General features: G+C 52.3%; 1 protein-coding gene across 3 annotated transcripts in view; it reads right to left on the bottom strand.

Moving 5' to 3' along the window:
• Positions 1-6,932: 6,932 nt before the first annotated feature.
• Positions 6,933-21,686, bottom strand: part of PITX1 (paired like homeodomain 1) — a 15,227-nt gene continuing 473 nt past the window's right edge. The window contains exons 1-4 of one of the 3 annotated variants that reach the window (XM_042014733.1): positions 13,448-13,667; positions 13,157-13,338; positions 10,197-10,402; positions 6,933-7,577 (exon numbers count right to left, since the gene is read on the bottom strand). In XM_042014733.1, the coding sequence (XP_041870667.1) occupies positions 7,038-7,577; positions 10,197-10,402; positions 13,157-13,319 (909 nt within the window). In that variant the 5' untranslated portion in view covers positions 13,320-13,338; positions 13,448-13,667 and the 3' untranslated portion in view covers positions 6,933-7,037. Of the gene's footprint in view, positions 7,578-10,196; positions 10,403-13,156; positions 13,386-13,447; positions 13,668-21,686 lie in introns of those variants that run through there. The other 2 variants (XM_042014735.1, XM_042014734.1) reach the window with 2 other exon arrangements.

The following is a 21,686-nucleotide window of genomic DNA, read 5'->3' as shown; positions in this document are numbered from 1 at the left end:
TCCATTACCTAATCCTAACACAAACTGAAATCTCCCACTGACCCTGATACCAGTCCTGTCCTACACCTAAACCATGCCTCACCCAAACCCAGCCATAAACCAAACATAATCCTAAATGCTGAACCAACCATATCCCAACTCTAAACCAATCTCTACCCAGTTCTAGCAAACCTTGACCCTAACTCTAAGCAATAAGCCTTTACCCTGTCTCTAACTTAATCTTAACCTTGCATTTTAGAGGAATGGGTAGAAATATGTGATAGATTTGTATTTAGCTGATACTAAACTGTGTTAAAGCAATAAGAAAGAAGATTGGGTAAATATGTCAGAAGTGGAGTTGTTAGGTTAATGTATTCTAAAGTTATATGGTTTTGTTGGCAATGGGGGAGCAGGGTTGGCTAAATGAGTGGATTCAAGGTAGAGATGAACAAATGAAATGTGCCCATCTAGAGAAGTTATAGTGGAGAGCTCAGAGTGTGCATGCAGATAAAAAATTCATAGTTATGATTTCAGATCAGAGATCAGATAGATGAAGATATATAGAACAGAGTGATGTATGTAACCAGTGGTTACAGGTAGACTTGTGGTTGATAGGTATCGGTATGGGATAGACAGGTGAGGAATTAGGTGTATGGGGGAGAAATGCAAAACAGGTCAATAGACACAGTGGGGGGAACCTTGGAGTGAGTAGGTGTCTGTGATGTCAGAGCTTGGTGGTACGTGTGGGTAGGACAAATAACGGGGTGGGTCCAGGTCAGGAAAGTAGACAGGACCATGGACTGGCAGTTTCTGACTTTTTCAAATTATGACCCCTGCAAATGTGACCAGCAGAGGTGCCAGCCCCTGCCTGGTGAGGTTTAGCTCATGGTCTGCACGTGGGTGGAGAGAGACTTGTGCAGGACATTCCAGCCCCAGGCTCCACTTCTGAACCCACTTCTGGGATGCTCCCCAAAGCTATTGCCTTCTGCAGAGCAGGGAGGGGAGGCTACTGCCTGTGTTCCCCAGACCCTGGGAGGGGGAAGTAGGCTGGCCCCCATCTTCTCACTTGCCTTTCCAGGTTTTCTGTCAAAGCTTCAAACCTGTCCCCATAAATGTTTAAAGAGTGGCATCTTACTTTGTGAGACCATAAGATTAAACTTGGGATCTGACTTAAAACAGGGATGGTGAGAGCACAACTCTCCAAAATGCTTTCTGCACCTTGCCTAACTTTGCATAAATTTAAGCAATTTTGATTTGCTGACTTTAATAGCAGCGTGTGAGGAGCAGGGTGCTATGGTTACCCATGGGTCACAGCCCCACTGCTCTGCAGTCAGTGACAGGTCTCCAGCTGGCCTCCCTGAGATCAGGGCTTCGCCTCATGCCTAGAAGCATCTCACTGAGTAATTTCCTCGTGTGCTTAAGTATTTTCCTGAATTAGATCTTAAAAGAGTGAACCCTCCTTCTAGACTTTCTGGGAAAAAAAGAAAAGAAGGGAGTGGAGGGAGAATGGGAATTTTTGAGGGCACCCAAATGCCAAGAGCCAGCCTTTAGAAGGGATTTGGGTTCTCACAGCTTCACCCAGGCAGTTAGAGGAGCCTCAGAAGGAGCCAGAGCAGATACCTCTGGTAGACACTGGTACTGGGTGCTTTCAAAGATCCCACTATATACTTAGCTATATCTTCAGACATCTAAATCCCTCTAAAAGTCTCACTCAGTGTCTAAATCCCAGGTTCCTAACTCATTCACTTCTAGGAAAATCTCACACCAGGACTGATTCACTGAATCGTTTTTGGTTGTTTTTTTTTTTTTTTTAAATCTGGTCCTTACTCACATAGGGCTTTTGAAAATCCCACTGCTAATCTCCTATACCCAGGCATGTATCACTTTGAAGCCTGTAATATAAATTGCTTTGTACTTCTGGGGGACAGCCACTACTTTGTTCCTGCTCATACTAGGTCAGATTTTTGGTTTTTGCATATTAACACATAGGTTTTCTGGGTTTTTTGGGGGAGGAAGGAGGTCTGAAGCTGTTCTGCAAGACTTGAATTAGCAACCCTGAGCGAGTGCTGTTTTACATGTTGTTCCAGGGAGGAATTGCAGCCTGCCGTGGATTGTAGGGCTGCATCAGCAGAGGTGTCGGGAGGAGCTGGTTCTGGGCTCCTCATTTACATCGGTGGGGTTTGCCCCTGGGCACAAGCCTTCATTGAGCTCCACTGATCTCCTGGGAAGATTTGTGAACAAATTTGCTCATGTCTAGCAGAGACTGAACACTGTTACCAGGCTTTCTGCAAGAAATTTCTTGAGTGAAGAAGGAGGGAAAAAATCAAGTACATTTGTTCTTTCATTTTTCTTCTTTTATTTCCTATGAGAATTTTTATTTGTCGGGAAGTTATTTGGTAAATAAAATTTTTGTGCATATGCTTTCTTCATTAAAAATTGGAGTTGGGGATAAACAAATTATTTTTCCTGTAAAAAACCCCATCATTCTGCAAAAGAACAGGCTGGCTGCCATTGAAACATTTTTGATAGAAAATCTGCCTGCAGCCCTACTGCTTAATCAGTTTGGAACAGAGCATAGCCTGTAGCTTGTTAATAAGAGCAGCTTGCCCAAGCAGTTTGCACAATGGTGAGCCGCAGAGGAGGCTTGCTGCATAGTTGTGGATTTTATTTTGCAGCTCTGTTAATTAAAACATATTTTACTTTGAAGGAGGTTTTTACTGTTTTCTATGAGGCTGAGAAGAAAACTGTTCTCTTGGATAGATTAAAGGAAGGATATGAAGTATTTTCTTAGAAGTAACAACTCAGCTTTGTTTGATGGGCAAACTCTGAGCAAAAACAATGTGTAGTTTTGTATTTTTGTTTGTTCTCAGTCTTTGTATATGGGCTGGTTTATAAATTGGAATATTTTGGCTGTTTTGATAATATCAAACTAAATATTTCACATACAAGTTGCCAGACTGGAACAGAAAAGTCACAGATTTTCGTTTAATTGATAAAGTAATCTTTACTTATATAAGCGTATACTAAAATAATAAGGCCTGAAACTGTGCCACTGAAGTTAATGACAAACCCTTCATAGGTTTCATATAAAACCTGTATTTTTATTATCCCAGTTCCACTGACTTTTGTAGCAAGATTGCAGGAAAATGTTAGGGCATTTCTAAGTGTTATTTTTATTATACAAAACCCCATTAAAATCGGTACTGAAGCATCCCATTAATTTAAATGGGACTTTGCATAGTTTGCTGAGTTCCAGGCCACAGATAAAGAGAAGTATGCAATTTAGAATTAAACTGACCACAGCTTTTTATTAGAAGACATTTAATCTTGAATGGACTGCGCAGTCTGAGGCATAAAGTATTTGTGAGCTTCATCTGGGCTGGTGCAACCAGAGCCTCCACTGTGCAGCAACTCCTGGGTTGGTCTGAGACCTCTCAGGACCGTGCAGCATTCCCAAGTAAACCCAAGCAAAGCTCTCCCCAGGCAGCTTTGCTTTGGAAATGCTAATAGGTAAGCCAGCACACCCAGAACAAATGGAAAACTTGATTCCGGTATTTCTCTGGCTCCAAGTATCTGCTTGCCTTGACAAAGGCTGCAATCAGTAGGCAGGAGTCTGGGGGCTCTCTGCAGCACCCGCTGGAAGGCAGGGTCCCACCGGGATGGAGCCACGCTAGATCGAAGTGATGCAGCTTCAGGAATTCCAACCTGAGCTTCGCACGTTGGAAACCACCAGGAGGAATGTGCAGGACGAGGGATGGAAAACCATCGCCTCCGGTGTGTGGAAACACCCACCAGCCAGACACCGGCAAGGCGAGTTCAAAAACCAAAGTGAGAAGGGCGGTGGCGAGCGGTGTTTTATACTGCTCCCCACCCCCTGTGGGGACTTCGGGGACTAATGAACCATTAAATGACAGCCCTCCTCGGCTGCCCCCAGCGTGGGCACACACCTGGGCATCTCCAAAGGCATATCGCTAAGGAAAATGTGCTTGGGCTAGGCAGTCGGAAGCCGTGCCTCAAACACTTCAAACCCCCCAAATAATCCAAGCTCTAACCTTTGTGGGGGAGACCGAGAGGCTGCTGGAAGCAGGGCATCCGTAAAAGCTCACAGGGAAGGTGAAGGAGCTGCTTTCTGCTCATGCCTCCTTGGAATTTTCCTTTCACTGAGCCATAAATGTGTCAAGATGCCCAAATCGCCCAGCAGCAGCAGCAAAACAGCTTTCCCTGGTACAGTCGTAGGGCGGGGGGACACTGGTTAGGGACACCAGCACAGAAGGCTGTGTCCCTGGTCCCCAACTCTTTCCTGCAGACAGTTTCGGGAGGGGGTGGGCGGTTCAGGACTCGGACAACAACTGAAACTTGAGGCAGGGTTTGGCAAAACGTGAGCGCCGCTGCTCTGATCTAGGACTAACAGTGCTGCCTCCAGGAACAGGAGAAAACGAACACCTAAAATCCCAGCGGAGGGCTGGCAGATCCCCTCCCACCTGGAAACTGGGGGAAAATCAGTCCTTGTGCTGCTCTGGTGACACTCCCCTGGCTAAAGTGAGGGATGGAGTAGCCGGGGAGACTCAGATCCGCTCTGCTGAGCCCCCGCGTTGGGAACAAAACCCTTGCGCAGCCCCCCAGCCCCGGGACGGGCGCCGGACCCCCCGGGGCACAGAGAACTGCGATCCTCCGGGAACGGGGCCATCCGCGGCCGCGCAAACAGCGCGTTTGGGCCGGGAAAGGGCCCCGGCGATGGCTATTCCTGCCGCCTGGTCCGGATATTGCATTGATTCGTTATATCAGTTATGGCATTTGGGGTAAAATATTAATAGTAATCGCACTAGTAAATAAATAGTCATCAAATAGTAAATAAATAGTAGTAGAATCAGAGGGCTTTGTGCTTGCAAAAACTTAAAGGAGAGGGAAAATAAATCGAACAACCTTTGAAATTCAAGATGTCGGGCAATTTGGAGAAAAAAGAGAAAAACGCACCTTAGCGAAGCGGGACAAGTGGCTGCGGGAGAAGGAGCAGTGCCAGGGCTGCGACCCACCGGGGGTGCTCCAGGGTGCGGGGATTAACTCTTTGGGGAGGAAAAAAACCCCGACCCACGGCTCCGAGCGTTGGGGTTTGGTGGGATGCAGCAGTGCAGCGGCAAGGAGGGCTGGATCCCCAGCTCCGGCAAACAGCGGTAACAGTCTGCCATAAAATTAGACCCGGGGAGGGTTTCCACTGCCGGGGCTGCCCCGGGGAGCGGGGGCAGGGAACCGGGCTCCTTCCCTGTCGGGACGCTGAGGGGAACGCAGGCGCAATTACCGGGGAAGCGGGGAGGGCCTCCCCAAAACGCCACCACGGGGCGGGGGGCAGAGAGTTGCTTTTCTTCTTGTTTAGTCGCTCTCTTAAACACAGCCAGAAAAGAACATTAAAGGCATTTCTAGATTTCGTTTCGGTTTAGGTTTTTTTTTAAGTTTTCTTTTTTATTCCCATGCTCTTAATTTTGAAAAAAAAAATCACAAAACATAACTTATAAAACAATATATATACTGCATCCTTATCCACAACAGCATAATTGAAACATCCAGCGTAACGTTTACCACAGGTGTGAAATACACTGGGAAAGAAGTACCGTGTGCATTTTATGTCTCTTTGTCATCTACAGGTAATAAGTATCGACAAAAATAAGCAACAAATATGCCTGCAATTAAACTTCATATGCGTTTTGTATGCGTATTAATAAAAATCATATTTATCATTTCCATGTTTTGTTTGTTGGTTTTTTCCCAACAAGCACTTGTAGAAGTATCTATATTTACATAATAACACCTTAAGATAATAACACCTTAAGAATTTTTTAGGTTCCTTGTTTTTCCTTCACATTTAGAAAAGCAAGGAACGCTTTCAGCTTTGCTAAGAACCTTTCCGGACGCCGAGCCTCGCTGTTTCTCTAGCAGAGATGCAGTATCTGAAATCACTTCATAACAGACCATTTTTCGTCGTTTTTTCTAGACTTTCTAAACGGGGGTTGGTTTTTAGTTTTACTTTTCAAAGAGAAAAAACACCCCCTGCATTTAAATAAAGATGAATGATAATTTCATTATCAGGATAAGAGTTTGGATGGGGAAAAAGATGAACAGTTTTCGCATTGCTGAAGGGTTTCTATGCTCTCTCACAACCAGGGATACTGCAGTCTTTTGGAAAGGATGAAGAGGTAGGAACCTTGAGCTGCTTAGTATCAGGAATGACTGGATTATAGCTTCCAACTAAAGAAAAAACATCAAGAATCATGCATTTTAAAAACAGTTTATTCAACGGCCAAGGACAATGATCCGGCACAATGCAACGGTAGATATAAATATAACCTTATATAAGTGGTTGACCCTTGTCATTATTTTAATAGTTTCATACCTAATATTTTAACCATTTTCCCCCCGCAGATTCTACTCTGCGATTTGGTTTTTTTTTTCCCTCCCCTCTTACACCAACCTTTTTTTTTTTTTCCGAGTGTGATTCTGTTTCTCAGTGGTAAACATTAACCAAACTCTTCCCGTGCGACAAGCGTCCAAGAACCGTCCCACCAGCTCTTACCACCGCGGCGTCCCCTCCTGCCGCCCTCCCCGCGGGGCAGCGGCCGCCTTACCGACTCCTGTGCAAGTTCAAGTAAACACATACAACCCGCATAACCCAGAGAAAAAAATTGCAACTTATCCATGTACCAGATTTCGGTGTCTCTTGCAAAAGTTTTCTGGTCCGTTTACGGTTTTAGACGGGGTATTTTTTTTTAATTTATTTTATTTTTAATGTATTTTTAAAGCGCTGGTTTTTTTGTTTCATCGTTGGTTTGCATTTTTTTTTTTTCCCTAGACAGTCGAAGTCCGCGGAAGTTTTGGGGGCTTTTTTTTTTTTTGGGGGGGGGGGAGGGTGGTGCTTTATTTTATTTTTTTTCCTCTCTCACTTGCTTGGGTTTTGCTTTTAATCATCATTGGGTTTAATTTTTTTTTTTCTTTTCCGTTAAACGTCGCTTTGCTTCTGCTTTGCTTTGTCGGCGGTGCTTTGTCGGAGGTGGTTTGTGTCAAGTCCGTCAACTGTTGTACTGACAGGCGTTTAGACTAGAGCCGGGGCTTTGCAAACTGCTGTAGCCGAAACTGGAGTGCTGCTTTGATTTCAGTCTGAGGCTGGCTAAGCTGGAGTTGCAAGTGTCCCGGTAGACGCTGTAGGGCGAGCCCGGTGGCCCGTAGGGACAGGCCGGCGAGGACATGGCCGAGTTGAGCGAGGAGCCGCTGATGTTGTTGATGTTGTTGAGGCCGGAGTTGGCCATGCCCGGCACGGCCGAGTGGCCCATACTGGAGGGCATGTTCATGGAGGGGATGCTGCTGGGCGCCGAGAACATGGACTGCGAGGAGAGGGGGCTCATGGAGTTGAAGAAGGTGAAGCTCTTGGTGGAGAGCGGCGCCGGGGTGAGGCTTTTGGCGGCCCAGTTGTTGTAGGGGTAGCCGGCGTACATGTCGTCGTAGGGCTGCATCAGCCCGCTGAACTGGGGCACGTAGCCGTTCTTGCACAGGTCCATCTGCTGGTTCCGCTCCCGCTTTCTCCACTTGGCTCGGCGGTTCTTGAACCAAACCTGCGTGGGGAGGGGGGAGCGACACGTCTCGGTGAGTGCGGGACCACAGCAGCCCCCCACCCCGCCGACGGTGCGCAGATGCGCGCAGGTACCCGCAGCCCAGCGCCTGCTCCCCCCAGCCCGGCCAGCTCCTCCGGGATGCCAGAGCAGGCTCCGCGGCCCCGCACCGCCTGTCCCCGCCGCCCCCCGCCCCCGCGGGATGGGGTCCCGCTCCGCAGGGTGCCTGCGCGCACACCGGGCTCTGCGCGCATCCCTCTCTGTCCAGCGGGATGTACCAGCCAGGATGCGCGCAGCCGCCTCTCTGCCAAGGGTGCCTGCGCGTCTGTCCGCGTCCCCCCCGTCCCCCGCCCCCCGCCGCCCCTTTCCCGGAGCCAGGCGGGGGGCGAAGAGACGTCCCGCTCTGATTAGGGCCGGCTCGCCCCAGCTCTGCCGCGTTTCCGAACGCTAATGCTGTGTAATAAAAGTCCCCTGTTACAGATCATAAAAAAAGGGATTGGATTAGTATGTTTAGGTTAAAAAAAAAAAATCAATCCCCGCATCGCCCTCGGATAGATGCAGCCTCTGCCTTTATATCTAATGAGAATTTACAGCCCTAACTAGGAAACAGAGAAGCGGGGCCGCTCCTGATATTTGATGCAAAACCGGATCCAATCTCACTCTTACTATTTAGATATATAGATATATAGATACATAGATATATAGATATATAGATATATACACATATATATTTAGCCCCCGGAAAGCATTTGAGCCCCCCGTGATGGAAGCCGGGCAGCTCCAAAATTCTTTAAAAATTGTTTAAAAATCAGCATCGTTCTGCCTGCCGCCTGCGCCCAGATTGCGAGCCTCCTTTGCAGCATCCTCCCCACGGCACCCCGGCTTTCTTCCACTGAGCCGGGGCCCACGAGCTCCCTGCAGACACCGGGGCCCCGGCCCCGCGCAGGCTGCGCTCCCTTTGGAGCCGGGGCGGGGGCGGGGGACGGCTCTTGGGGCCTCCCCTCCCGGGCAGAAATGGCACAACTATTATTAAATACCGGGCTCGAGGATGGAAACTCCGTGGGGGAACGGATGGCGGAGTCTATTTTAAAAAATAACAATAATAAAAAGAATCCTGTATAAATAGGAAACGAAAGCCAACATGTTCAAAACCTGTAATATACTCCTCGGAAGGTGCTTCCAGACAGGAATTTCCTGAAAATGAGGGTAATAGTTTTAATTATGGCTCCTAGACATTTTAAAGGAAGGCCCTCATAGCAAATTAAGGTTAGATTTGCAATCTGCAATCTCAGAACATCAAACCCAAACATTTCCACACAGAGGGAGAACGAAATTATGTTAATTGCAACTCATATTTTAGTTTTATTTGCTCCCTGAAATATTCAACCAGTATTAATGCTCGGGCTTTGTTTTGTTTTAAACTCAATTAAGACAATGCTTTCAGACGCATTTGTTTCAGATGGGTGTTTACTCTTTAAATGTTTAAAGCAGAATCTCTGTAATCCGATTTGGTCACTAAAGGTTTAATTGCCAAATTAAACACAAAAAACGAAAAGAAAAAAAGAAAAAGTGGGTTTTCCGGGCGGTGGGGCTTCGCACCGCAGTTCCGTTTCCTCCGGTGCTTAGCCCACGGTCCCGTGGTGTGCGATCACCACCAAAACCGCGCGGGGAAATGTCCCGGGTGGAAAAAAAGCGCAGGGGAGGTGGACAAACAGAGACACAGCGATAGATCGGTAGAGACCGAGCCGCTTCGGCCCGGTCGTTCTCTGCCAGGATCTTTCACTCACAGATCTCTCTAAGAAACTGCTGAAATGTATATATATACACATACATACACACACACACACATACATATATATTTATATATTTCTCGCTGTGCGCACCAACGTTATCGAACCTCGAGTCTGGCTAAGAGGGACATATGTATATACATATATATATGTACACCATTATGTATATATATACACCATATATATATATATGGTGGCATCGGCTCCCAGGCGTGTAAAAATCCAGCGCCTTCGCGGTACAAGGTTGTGTCTTCAGCGCGTATTGACTTTGCGACCGCTCCCCAGTCCCTGCCCTTCGCTTTCGGCCTCCGCAAACAGCCCGCGGCCTTGGGAGATGCGCGGCCGGGAGGGCCGGCACCGAGACCCGCACTGTGCGGATTGGATCTCGCGATCCCGCTGCCGCAGTAGCGTGGGGCAGTGGTTTGTTGGGACATGGCCGTTGCGATTACTGGGAATAACCAGAGTAAAGGGAAGATGGGATGGGAGCTTGCTCCATCCCCGCGCCGCGTTTCGACCACTCCAGAGGGTTCTTTCCCCCACAGTCCGACCCTTCCCCACCCCGGCCTTTCGCTGCTCCCTGCACCGCTCGCCGCCCACTTTTCGAACCGGTCCCCAGTGCGGGGCCGACGGTCGCGACCCGCTCCGGGCGGCATCTCTCCGTGGCCGAGAGCTGAATTTCTCCTCTCCGGTCTGGACCCCAGTTTTGGTCATTAAAATCCAGCCCAGAGCAAACCGCCGCAGCGCTCCCAGAAGGGGCAGCTTCCCCGAGCCCCCCACCCTCCGGCGGCCCCAGAGCAGAGTCCGGTCCCGGCGGGACTGCAGCCCCTCTTACCCGGACTCGGGGCTCGGTGAGGTTGGTCCAGACGGCAATCTCCTCCCGCATGCTCATGTCGGGGTAGCGGTTCCGCTGGAAGGTGGCCTCCAGCTCCTGCAGCTGCTGGCTGGTGAAGTGGGTCCGCTGCCGCCGCTGCTTCTTCTTCTTCGCCGGGTCGTCGGCGGCCCCGTCCTCGTTTTTCTGCTCGCCGCTACGCTCTTTTTCTGCGAGGGGGTCGGGTTGGGGATGGTTGGTTTATTTGTTTTTCCTTTTTTTTGTTTTGTGTTTCTTTGCTTTAGTTTTTTTCCCACTACAGGCACACAAAGACAGACACCCCCGCTCCGCACCCAGCGCTGCCCATCCCACCGGAGGCACGCGTGGGGGCACCCACTCGTGTCCCGCTGGGCCCTGCACCCAGCGAGCGCCCCGCAGCCCAACCCGGCCTTTCCCGGGCTGGCTGGGGAAGGAGAACGGAGCCCTGCGGGCCCAGGGCACGCAGGGACGCAGCAGGAGGGACCCTCAGAGCGGCTCGGAGCAGGCCCGAGGGGTGAGTGCATTCGTGGGGAGCGGGGTCCCCGCATCACCGGCCGCTCCGCCTTTCTACGGCACCTTCTCGCTCCCTCCAAACCAAGGCGTGATCTTTGCTCCATTGTCTTTGTTGTGCTCGGCCGCGACTGGAAACTTTGGAAGGGTAGGGGTGGAAAACCCAGGAGCAATTAATTGCGAAAGGCCCCTTCCGCTCCCCCACTTCATTCTCTTTTCATAACTATTTTATTCCTCATCTTTTAGGATTTTGGTGTTTATTTTAACACAGGGCTGAGCGAAGCCCTCCGCAAAAATCATATCGAAAGAAGGAAAGAAAAAAAGAACCACCGAAGAAGGTTTTCCTGGCCGGGATTTGCGCGGGCTGGGAGCAGGAATCCAACACTGGCCCTGCGAGCCCTCTCTCCCCTCTCGTAACGGGCTCTCTGGCTCTCCAAGCCCGGGTTTCGGCCCGGTTTGTCCCGGCTGAAGCGCTCGGAGAGCGACTGAAGGGGCTCAACCAAAGTGCTCCCGGGCTGGGCCCCGGCGGCGCAGGAAAGGTGCGGCCGGGCCGTGCAGGGCCGGGGGCCGCGGCCAACCCCCGGCCTCGGTCCTGCTGCTACAGAAGGGAAAAACCGCCGCGAGTTTTTCCTTTTAGAGTTTTTTTTCCCTCCTCCTTTTAAGAGGGTTTTTTTTAAACCCCCTTTCAGAGGGTTTTCTCCCCGGCGGGCCCGGGGGCATTTCTACAACTCCGACCTCTGCGAGGTAAGCGGGAGTCTAAAAATAATCGCGTGCTGAATCCAGAGCCCGGGAGGACTCGTCCTTGCAAAGTCACCTTTGAAAAGCACCTCGCTGGGAACCCTCCACAGCGAAAGGGGTGAGGGTGCGAGCGAACCTCAGCTGCTCCGTGGACCCCCAAAAGGGGCCGATGGCTCTCCGGCTTTGAGGCAACCAAGGCCTCTCAGCACAGACCCCATCGCCCCAGGCCCCTGGTCCCCAGACCGGCCGAGCCGCATGGCCCGGCGGCGGAACAAACAAAAATAACCTCCGCCGCCAAAACAAATTCTCCCGCTTTCGGCTGGGAACAGCTCGAATAAACCGGGCCGAGAGGGAGCGGGAGGCGATCGGGAAGCGGCAGTGGTCCCGATGGGCTCCGGCCGCGGGCCCTCGCCCAGCGCTGACTTTAACCCTCCCTGTCTTCCCTAAAAATCTGGCCTCAGCGCAGGGCTGTGATACAATTCCAAATCGTAAGGCAAGGCATCTTTAATCGTCTTTTGTAACTTTCTTTTTTTTCCATTTAAAAAATATTAAAATCTGAAAGTATTTTGCAGCTTCTCAGAGAAGAAAGGCAGGCAGCTCCTCAGCCCTCCTGCAGCACCGAGGGGTCACACACAGGGGTAGGGCAAAATGCAGCAAATCTCCCTCTCTAATCTCCAATAATCCCCTCTAATCTCAGAGTCCCTTCCAGACGCCGGTCCCTAACTTTGTTTGCGAATCAGGCAGGGAGGCACAACCCAAAACTTCTTTATCACCGAGTGCCACTTCGGGACCGACTCTTACCACAGCCACTCTCTAGGTTATGAGACCTGCTAAGACTCCGAGGAGCAACAACATCTATTAGAAAATTAAAATTATATAAAACATAAACTCCCTTTGAAACGGTCTTGCTGGAGAAGGAATATCGCACTCCTTCCTGAAGCTTTTGTTCCTTTCTTCTACTTTTCCCTTGTCATTCTAAAAATGTTGTTGTTTTAATTAAATGCAATCTGAGAGAGCACAGCGTTCCCTGCAGCCCTCGCACACGGTGGTCAGGGCATGGGGATCCTTCCCTTTTCCTGCGGGGAAAGCGCTCAGCCCCCACGCAAAACCTCTCTGCGGCCGCGCACATCCCCTCCACAGCGGCCCGCTGCTGCCTCTCTGGCTCTGCCTGCCCTTTCTTTCTTTTTTAAAGCTTTTTTTTCGCTGACAGAGAGATCTTTTTCCATTTCTGCACCACCCGAGCTGGAAAATAAACCCGGGCAAAAGCTGACATTATTTCAGAAACATCCGGCAAAACCGCACTCCCTGAAGAGCCCCCCCTTCCTCTCGATCCCATCAGTTAATAACTGCAGTTTTTATTTAAAAATAAATAAAAGAAATCAAAGAAAGCAGCTCCTGGGACGGGACCATGGAGCCATGTGTCCTCCCGACGGGCTGTCAGCCCCGGGCACGGCGGGGGAGGCAGCTCCAGGAAGGCCCCTGCCCCCCGCTCCGGTTCCCGGGGCTCGGTTGGGATGGAGGCGCCGCGATCACCGGCAGCTCTTGCTCACCCTTGTCCCTCCATCGGCTCCGGTTGTGCGGGGGGTGCAGGCACAGCACCCCCGGCCGCCCCGCGGAGGGAAGGCGCCGTGGGGAGGGGGAAGCAGCGCGGGGGGAGCGGGCCGGGGCCGCGGGGGCGCGGGGAGGGGGAGGGTTACCTGGCACCTCCGTGTCGGAGGATTCACTGGCTGAGTTGTCGATCGGGTCTCTGGGTTCCGAGGATCTTTGCAAATGGAAGCTGGAAGCCATGTCATGGGAGGGTTGGGGTCTCAAGCTCTCAGGCAGTCTCTCCAAATTCATTCCACCTTTAAAGGAATCCATGGCAGGGGCGCCGGGCTGCCTGGGGGAGTTTGCAGGTGTTTATTCCACACAGAAAGGAACAAGGAGCTTTTTTTTTAGGAAGAAAAAAAAATCAACAAAAAACAAAAGCAAATCCACTTATTACTAACAGTATTATTTTAAGGGTGTCGGAAGCAATCTGGGCAGTGCCTGGAAGGTGGTTGTCTCTGCTGGGGAGAGGCACGGCGCTCCGGCCGCATAGGCAGGGAAATGGTAAAGATCCCTTACAGAGAAACGCGAGTTGCGAGTTGGACAGTTTAAAGCTAAAGAGATTAAAGTGACCTGCCCTAGAACAAATGCCTGTAGTTAAACGGGGCTCCTCCCCCTGAAGGTTAAAACCTCCCCGTCTCGCTCATGCATCACTCCATCTAGCGCTGGCCCAGCCCGGCCGCGCGGGACCTGCCTCCGCGCTCCCCGCCATCCGCGCCCCTTGCGCGCCCGCGGCCAGACCTGCGGGCCCCGCCGCCCCTGCCCGGCCCCCGCCGCCCCTGCCCGGCCCCCGCCGCCTGGCCGCGGCTCCTTCGGGGATGCCCTCCTTCCTCTTCACCCGCCGCCTCCCCCAAACTCGGTGATGTATTAAAAATATTTCACAAACGAATGGAAAGGTGAACAATCCTCTGGGGACCCCCCGCCCGCCCCCAGCACCCCGTCAGTTCGCCCCCCTCCATAGTCCCCTACCACCCGGCAGCGCGCAGGTTGTACCCCCGCGCAGCACGGCATCTCCACGGGTATGCCCACACCCTTCCAGGCTGGGCCTCACGACCCGCGGAACCTCCGCACGCTGCAGTGGATGTGCACCCGCGCATCCCTCAGCATCTCTGTGCGGGGCTGAGTGACCCCAGCGCGTGTTTCAGTCCCACGGGGAATATGTTCCTGGAGGGGTGCTCGGGCTGTGGGCTGTGTCTGAACTGTTTTTAACCTTTTTAAACATAATTTTCCAGGCTGCAGGGGTTATAACAATGCTGCCCGGACCCTGCCTGGCGGCCGGGGGAACGCAGCTCGGGGAGCAGCGGCAGTGCCATCTCTCCCATCACATCATCTTTCAGCACATGATTAATAACAAATAATTTTCCTGCTGCAGCCGAACTTGCCGTGACCCTCGAGAGGGGTCTCTGCGACTCTGCCAGTCCGGAGGCCGGGGCAGCCGGCGGGGAGGGGGTGGGAGACACCCCCACTCCTCCTCGGCAGACCCCCTCTCCTGCGTCGGTCACCTGTGCACCCTGTCCCGATGCAGGGGCGTGTGGAGCAGGGCTGGTCCCCGGTGCTGCCCACGCAGGCCGGGATACGGCCTTAGCCTTCCTGGATAACACCTCGGTATTTTGGCGAAGTGGAAAAACCCACGGGGGAAGGAAGGTGGGAACAGCGGGTAGCGGGGGTTAGGGGAAAGGGAGGAAGGGAAAAGGGAGGAAGACCATGGCTGTGACTGCCTGGGGAAAGGACCCTCTCTCCTCTCTCCTTTCTTGTCTCACTTTAACTGATCTATCCTGACACTCTATTTTGCTTTCAAATCAAGTAAAGATGTGGGAGAGAACTTTTGAACTGTTTTGTGGAAAAGTGGAGGGAAGCAGTGTTCCAGCCGCGCAGGCTTTTTCCGACCCCGCCGGGGTGATGGAGTCGGGCCCGCCCCGCACCCCCGGCAATGCCCCGCAAAGCCCGGGGACCCCAGGCGGGGGGAGCTCAAAGCACCCAACCCCTTCACCTCTGGTCTTAAGCACCGTTCAGGGGATGTACATGCGGGTGCTGTCAGGGTCAGCTCTCACGAGCTCTTTTTTTTTTTTTTTTTTTTGGTGACATCTTGATGTCTTTCTGTCTGTTCGCCGCTCCTGGTTGAACTTCGCTCAGGAGTCTGCAAACGACTGGGTATTTCGAGCACCCGAGGTGAACCAGACAACCTCGGGGCTATTTAAGATGGACGTGGTTTAAAATGCAAATATTTACCACGGTCTCTGGGCCTCGAGGGGTTCAGCTGATGCAGGAGCCCACACGCACGGGAAGGATGGAGACCTCCTCCTGTGTGAGAAGCAAGGGGTGGGAACGGCCTTTCTCCCAAGGGGGAGGTGAATAGACTGCAAACGTGCATCGTGTCTGAGACCCTTCACAGTCCCATTTTTTCCCTTTATTTCCGTGGGCGGCAGCCCGGGGTCGGCGTGCGGGGGCTCCCTCACCCTCGGCGGAAGGGGGACGGAGCCCGGCGGGCCGTGCTGGAGGGAGGCGGTGGGACTCGTTGACCTTAGGGGTCTTTTTCAACCTTGATGGTTCTATGATTCCACGAGTCTGTCAACAGTCCGGCTCCGCTCCCACTGCTCTTAAACCCACTGCTCACAGCAGCCTCTGAACCAGAGGCAGCATTTTCCGTTCCTTTTAATTTTCCTTTTTAAAAATAATGCGCTTAATTACAGTTTTTGTTCTGTTCTATAAAATCTAGTTTTAAAAGATTCGTTCTAGGTTCAATTTCTCCCTGCTGGGTGCAAAGACAGGCTCTGCCCGGGCACCGGCATGATTCTGCCGAGGCGGCGGCCGCGGTAATGCCGGGTCCGGATGTCTCCCAGGGCGATCGCAGCTCTCAGTTCCTCCTGAGGTGTCACCGGGGCAGACATTCCCCGATACAGCCCCTAAATAGAGAGTAACGGGCTGGCCCTCGGGAGCCAGAGCAGCTCCTGGTTCTCTCCTGACCGTCCCCACGAGTGTCCGCGCCCGGGCCGTGGTGTGGGCGGGCATTTACTGCACACCTGCGCACGGGTTGGCAGTGGGAGAATGTATCATCGATCTACCTAATCTTATATCTATTTTATCTATACCATGTATCTGTCTTCTCTGTGTGTCTCATCTGTCTTTCGTGGATTTAAAGGCATCCTCTCGCTCTGCGCTCTGTGGAGCGGACACAGCCCTACAGCACAGAGCCAAATCCTCCCGGTTATTCCCGTTGCTGGTCACGACACTTATGTCACGACAAGAGAGCGTGCCCCCAGAGCAGTCATCCCCAAATCTGCGCTGTCTCCTCTTTCCTCCCGTCCAAGCGCGCTCTGTTTCGGGATGGCGAGGACGTCTCTCTGCCGGCAACTCCTTCCACTAGGTGCTACGTCACGGGTCCATTCGCGTGACGTCATTCGCTGCCTCCCTGACGTCACTCCTCACCTTTCAGGCAGGCCACGAGCAAGGCAAGCCTTGATGTCCCACTCGGAGCTGGCTGCTCCTCCCGGGGCTTTAAAGCGGCCCAGCGGCCCCATGGGTTGGGCAGGACGGGGGCACCGGGCTCGGGTTCCCCTTCTCCCACCGCCTCGCGGGGGGCTGAGGGAGCTGCGGGAAGGAGGAGGGGCCGCAGCAGACCCCAGGACGTCCCTGGGGAGCCGCGACCTGCGTGGGCGTGGGAAGGGCCGGGCAGAGGTGGAGGGAGGGAGGGTGGGGCCGGGGCCGAGCGGGACCCGCGGAGCTCCGGCGGGGACACGGGGTGGCGGGACAACTTTGCGTGGGGACGCTCCGCGTGGGGTGGCTGGAGAGCACCGCCGCTCCGCGCCCGCGCAGCCACCGCGCTCCCTGGCTGGGGAGTGCCTCAAGGATCTGTAAAAGGTTGGAAACCCGCAAATAAACCGCTCCGCTTCCTCCTACTATAAATAACCCCAGAACTAAGGATGGCGCTTGGAAATAAATCACCGCTGGTCACACCAGTGATAGCCCCATGAAGAAGAGACACGTCTGTCCGAGAGCGGGACTCTGGCGGCCCCAAGGGGACAGAGCCGTGTCACTCCCAGGTGTCTGAAGGGGGTCCCTACTTTCGGAGCGGGGCTCCCATCCCCGGCTGGTTGCGGTGGTTGCAGCCAATGCCAAACCACCTGGGCCGTATATCAGCTGGTGAAGTTCAGTCTCTGCCAGCTTTTCCTTTTCAGATTTATTAATGTCGTATAAACTCAGATTCAGTCTATAAATTATTGGGAATTGTTACAAAAATGAAGACATCTCCTCCCAAGCACGCCTCTACCCGGGAAGAGATGGAAGCCCTCTCAAAAATAGAGCTGCAGTGAGGCAAGAGAGAAGGGAGAAGCCCTCCAATGCAAACTCAACTAAATTCAGTTCACCTACACCCAGACCAACGCCGTCCAAACAAATCCAACTCAAACAAACTTAGTCCAACCAAACCCAACCCAGCTCAGCCAAACTCAAGTCAGCTCAGTCAAACCAAACCAAACCAAACCAAACCAAACCAAACCAAACCAAACCACAACGAAAGCAACCAGACCAAGCCAAGCCAAACCCAAACAATGCAATCCCAGACAAACCAAGCCCAAACCAAGCCAGCCAACCTCCCCCGGCGCCCCCTTCATTGAACCCAGGAGGCAGGAGCTGCTGCAGGAAAACAACTTTTAATAACAGAACCATCCAAAAAATGCCCAGCGGGCATGCCTTTGCTGATGCGTGTCTCTGACCCACGGGATGCCCACGCGTGTCAGAAGAAGTAGGGACTGGGGATGCGTGCTCGAGTGTGCACAGGACTGCGCGATGCCCTGCAGAATATGGAGCGCACTGCGGGGGGCGGGGGTTGTTGTTGCGCTGTACTGTGGGAGTGGTGTCCATCGGGGAAATGTTTCGGGGGTGTCCTGACCCAAAACAGCATCACCCCAAGTGAAAAGCACGACCCTTACGCACAAGGTGGAGATCCGCGTTTACGCCCCCGTGCAAGGCAAAGCTCTGCTCTCTCCGCGCGACCGCGGCCCCGGCCTGAAGGGAAAAGGAAATAAAACCCCAAAACGGTGAAAGGAGCCCCCGAATCTCCCGACCTAACCCTAACCCCAGAGCGGAGCAAGAGCCGGGTCCTCCAAGGGCCGGGTGGAGAGGGAAGCAGAGAGAGGGAAGAAACCCAGCCTGAAGTGCGTGTTAAATCGCTCAGGAGGGGAAGGTGGAAAATTACGCTGGCTCCCGGCCGGCCTGTCCTCCTCTCCGCAGCCAGGACAGCAATTTTCCTAAGAAGTACAGCAAAACGAAATCAGCCCCTTTTGGACCCGTAGCCTTCGTCCCTCCGTATGTCGGCCAAGCCTCCGCCTTCCGCGGGAGCGCAGGGCCCCTCCGCGCCGCGGATGCTCTGCAGGAGGGTCTCCAGCGGCCTCCCTCGGCCCCCCCGGCCTCCCACTGCCTCCCTGCCCCATCCCGCTCCCCTCGGTCCGGCCGACTCTGCCCCACCACCTCGGCTCTCCCCGCCACTGAAACACATGGGGGAAACACACAAGGAGGTGTTTGGTCCGGGACACTTCCCGGGGCACCTGGGACACCCGAGGCTGTCCCCCCACCCCGCCATCCGCATCCCTCTCCGGGGCTCCCCGGGCGCGGCGGCCAGCGGCAGCGCTTGAAAAAACCCGGGATGAAAAAGTTGAAGGCTTAATGTTTTCTGACAGATACAAATGATACCCCAAGGCTTTCTTGAAATGCAGCGACTGACGGCTGGAGAAACGGTTTTCTTATTCGGGTTTCTGCAGCTGGAAGCAGCCGGGGGTGGGGTGGGATGGTGCTGGTTCACTTCGGCCGTCATTCTACCAGCACCCCGAAAATAAAACCATTTCGTAGTTGTCCGATCTGGGACAACTTCTTTTTCCCCTCAAACCCTTGCCGGCACAGTCTCACCCTTGCCAGGAGATGCCTCCCAGCCCTCTTCGCATCCGTCAGACCACAGGCACTGAACTCTGCTCCAAGAAAATATGAATTTGCTGCTAGCAGCGGTTTGGATTTATCTCTGATAAACCTGATGTGAGCGGGAGAGTGTCAGTGCACTGCAATGAAACATCGGAGGATGGACAGCTCAGGAATATGTTGGTTTTTTTTTTTTTCCCAGGTGGGGGAAAAAGAGGGGAAAATCACAATATAGCCACACAATTCCCTCTCTGGGCAGAGCGAACATGCTTTTCTGATTAATTGACAGAGGAAGGGGCACCGGAGTTTGCTAGGCAGCCTGCTCATATTACTCTGTGCATCTTTAGATCCCGAAATGTGGCTCTTTTGTGGGCTCAAAAAGATTCCTCTGAAACGGGATAATCAGAGGCCCGGGCACTCCGTTGGTATTTGTTGAAGACTCTTCTTCAGGAGAAAAAAGAGGCTGCATTTAGAATGAACGACATCAGGTTTCCTTGTGGGTTTCCCCCACCTTGTTCTGGGCGAGCAACCTCTTAATTGCTCCAGCATTTGGATGGGAGAAACACATTTCCCTTCAACAGGACATTTCCTGAAGGGCTGAAGTATTCTAATAATGCACTGGACTCTTTAATGTGCTTAGAACAGCAGCGAATCTCTGCAAGACCTACACATTTCCTGCCTTAAAATGCAAAATCAGAGAAATAATTAAATTTTGAGCACATTCATTTTATCTTCTATATTATTTTTTCCCCCTCCCTTTATATTTTTTCTTTTAAATTTTTCTCTTATTTTCTTTCCTTCTCCTCGTCGCCCCTCCCCATATATTTTTTTTTCCCCTCTCTCCTTTCAAATTTTTCTTCTGACTTGTTTCTTATTTCTCCCCAAAGGGCTGATCTCGCCCCGCTGCTCGGCAGCACCGCGCTGCTCTCGGCACAGCTCCGCTCATTTCCACTGCCCCAGGAGCAAACACCGCCGAGATAAAGGCACGGGACACTTTTCTTTCCAGTTTCATTGTGGGAACGGCCGTATCTTAACGGGCACATCTCGGGGAGAGATAGGAACACACCGCCTTCCAGAGGGCTGTGCTAATCAGCGCGCCGGGTTAGATATAAAAGTTCAGGGCAAATAAAACGAATTAGTTTTATTAGCACGTTTAGGAGGCGGTCTAACGAAGGAATTCGGCTTTACTAGAGAATGTTTTCTCCTCCCCTTTTGTTATTTAGAAGCAATATATGTCCGAGCCGTTCATCACGGGAAGGAAATAATGAATTGTTTCATCTGCGGTCATTTTCTGGGAGAAATGTGCTCCCTTCTTTAAACTCGATAAGAAGGATATATATATATATATATATATATTTGGAAATACGTTTTCATAATAACACTTGCATGAACAATAAAACGCACTGTAAAGGAGAGGTGGCAGAGCCACCAGGTTATTGTTCGGCGGTGGGTTGCAGTAGGAAAAATCTGCCTCAGTCTCAGGCGCCTCTAACTCGTCTAAAACTTTCCCAGGGAAATGTGGCCACGGTTCCAGCGCGGGATTTCCAAGGACTTTGTTCATATTTCAGGCAAATGAAGGATTTTTGGGGAAGTTCTGCCAGTGAAGTAGACCTCAGGAAATATTTGGAAGTCAGTTTTTATATAGGCGGCTGGAGCTGGCGCAGGGAATAACCTGGAGAACATGGACTTTGGTTTGTTAAGTGGAAAACACATATTTTAAAATTGTTATTTAAAAAAAGCTAACGTCATCTAGGTTCTCGATTCAAGCACTTTGTATCCTTTTATGTTCAATTCGTGACTCGGACTTTGTGTTTGTCTGCAGCGTGGTTGGCAAAATTTGGGGAAAGACGACGAAATAATAGAAAATACTAGAAAGAATAGAAAACTCGCCTAGTGCCAAAGTTTTTAACGCGAGAATAAAAACGAAATCCACGGAAGATAACATCGGTGGGCATTCCTCACGTCCATTTAAGCGGGGTTAACACGCGGAGAAAAAACATTTCTCCCCCAGCTCCCGGACTTTACTCCGCTGCAGAAGCTGCGCGAAACCCGCGATATATGTACTTCCCAAAGATGGTGCCTATTTTTTAAATTAGGAAAAAAAAACCCCCAAAAAACAACAAACCAAAAAATGGAAAGGAGAGGGGCTGCAGGATATTGCTTTCCTGAAAAGGAAAATTCATCGACGGCCCAGGGTCTCTCCGCCCGCCCGCCCTGCGCACCCCCGGCAGCAGCCGTCTCTTCGCCGCGGCAGCGCAGCCCCGCTGAGGCACCGCGCAGCCCCGGTCCGCATCACCCACATCCCCGGCTCGTCCTGGGGAGCTCCAGCCCCGCCGGGGCCGCCCGAGGCTCCGGGCATCGCTGCAGCACCCGGCGCTGCCGCCACCGGCCTCCCCCGCCGAGCGTACCGGGGATGAGCCGCGGAGTGCCCCGCGCCGCGGAGTGCCCCGAGCAGCAGCGCTGGGGGCTGGAAACGTTACGCTGCGTTTGGAAAAAAAATTAAATATATATATATATATACACACATAAAAAAATTACAAAATGAGGTAACCCCTCTGGAATTGCTTTTCCCAGCGCATTTGTCAGAGCTGACGAAGCGCAGAGGCCCCGAAAGAATTTATTCACGGTATAAAGATGTCAAGGACTGCGCGGAGAGCGGAGCGGGGAGCGCGGGGAGGGAGGCGAGGCGAGGCCGCGGTGAGGGGCGCTCCCGGCGCCGGCAGCTCGTCCCGG

This window comes from Corvus kubaryi, unplaced genomic scaffold, assembly GCF_017639235.1.
Source record: "Corvus kubaryi isolate FWS band 111438036 unplaced genomic scaffold, C.kubaryi_AGA036_p1.0 split2-37374, whole genome shotgun sequence".
Taxonomy (NCBI): domain Eukaryota; kingdom Metazoa; phylum Chordata; class Aves; order Passeriformes; family Corvidae; genus Corvus; species Corvus kubaryi.
This window is presented reverse-complemented; position numbering and strand designations above follow the sequence as displayed.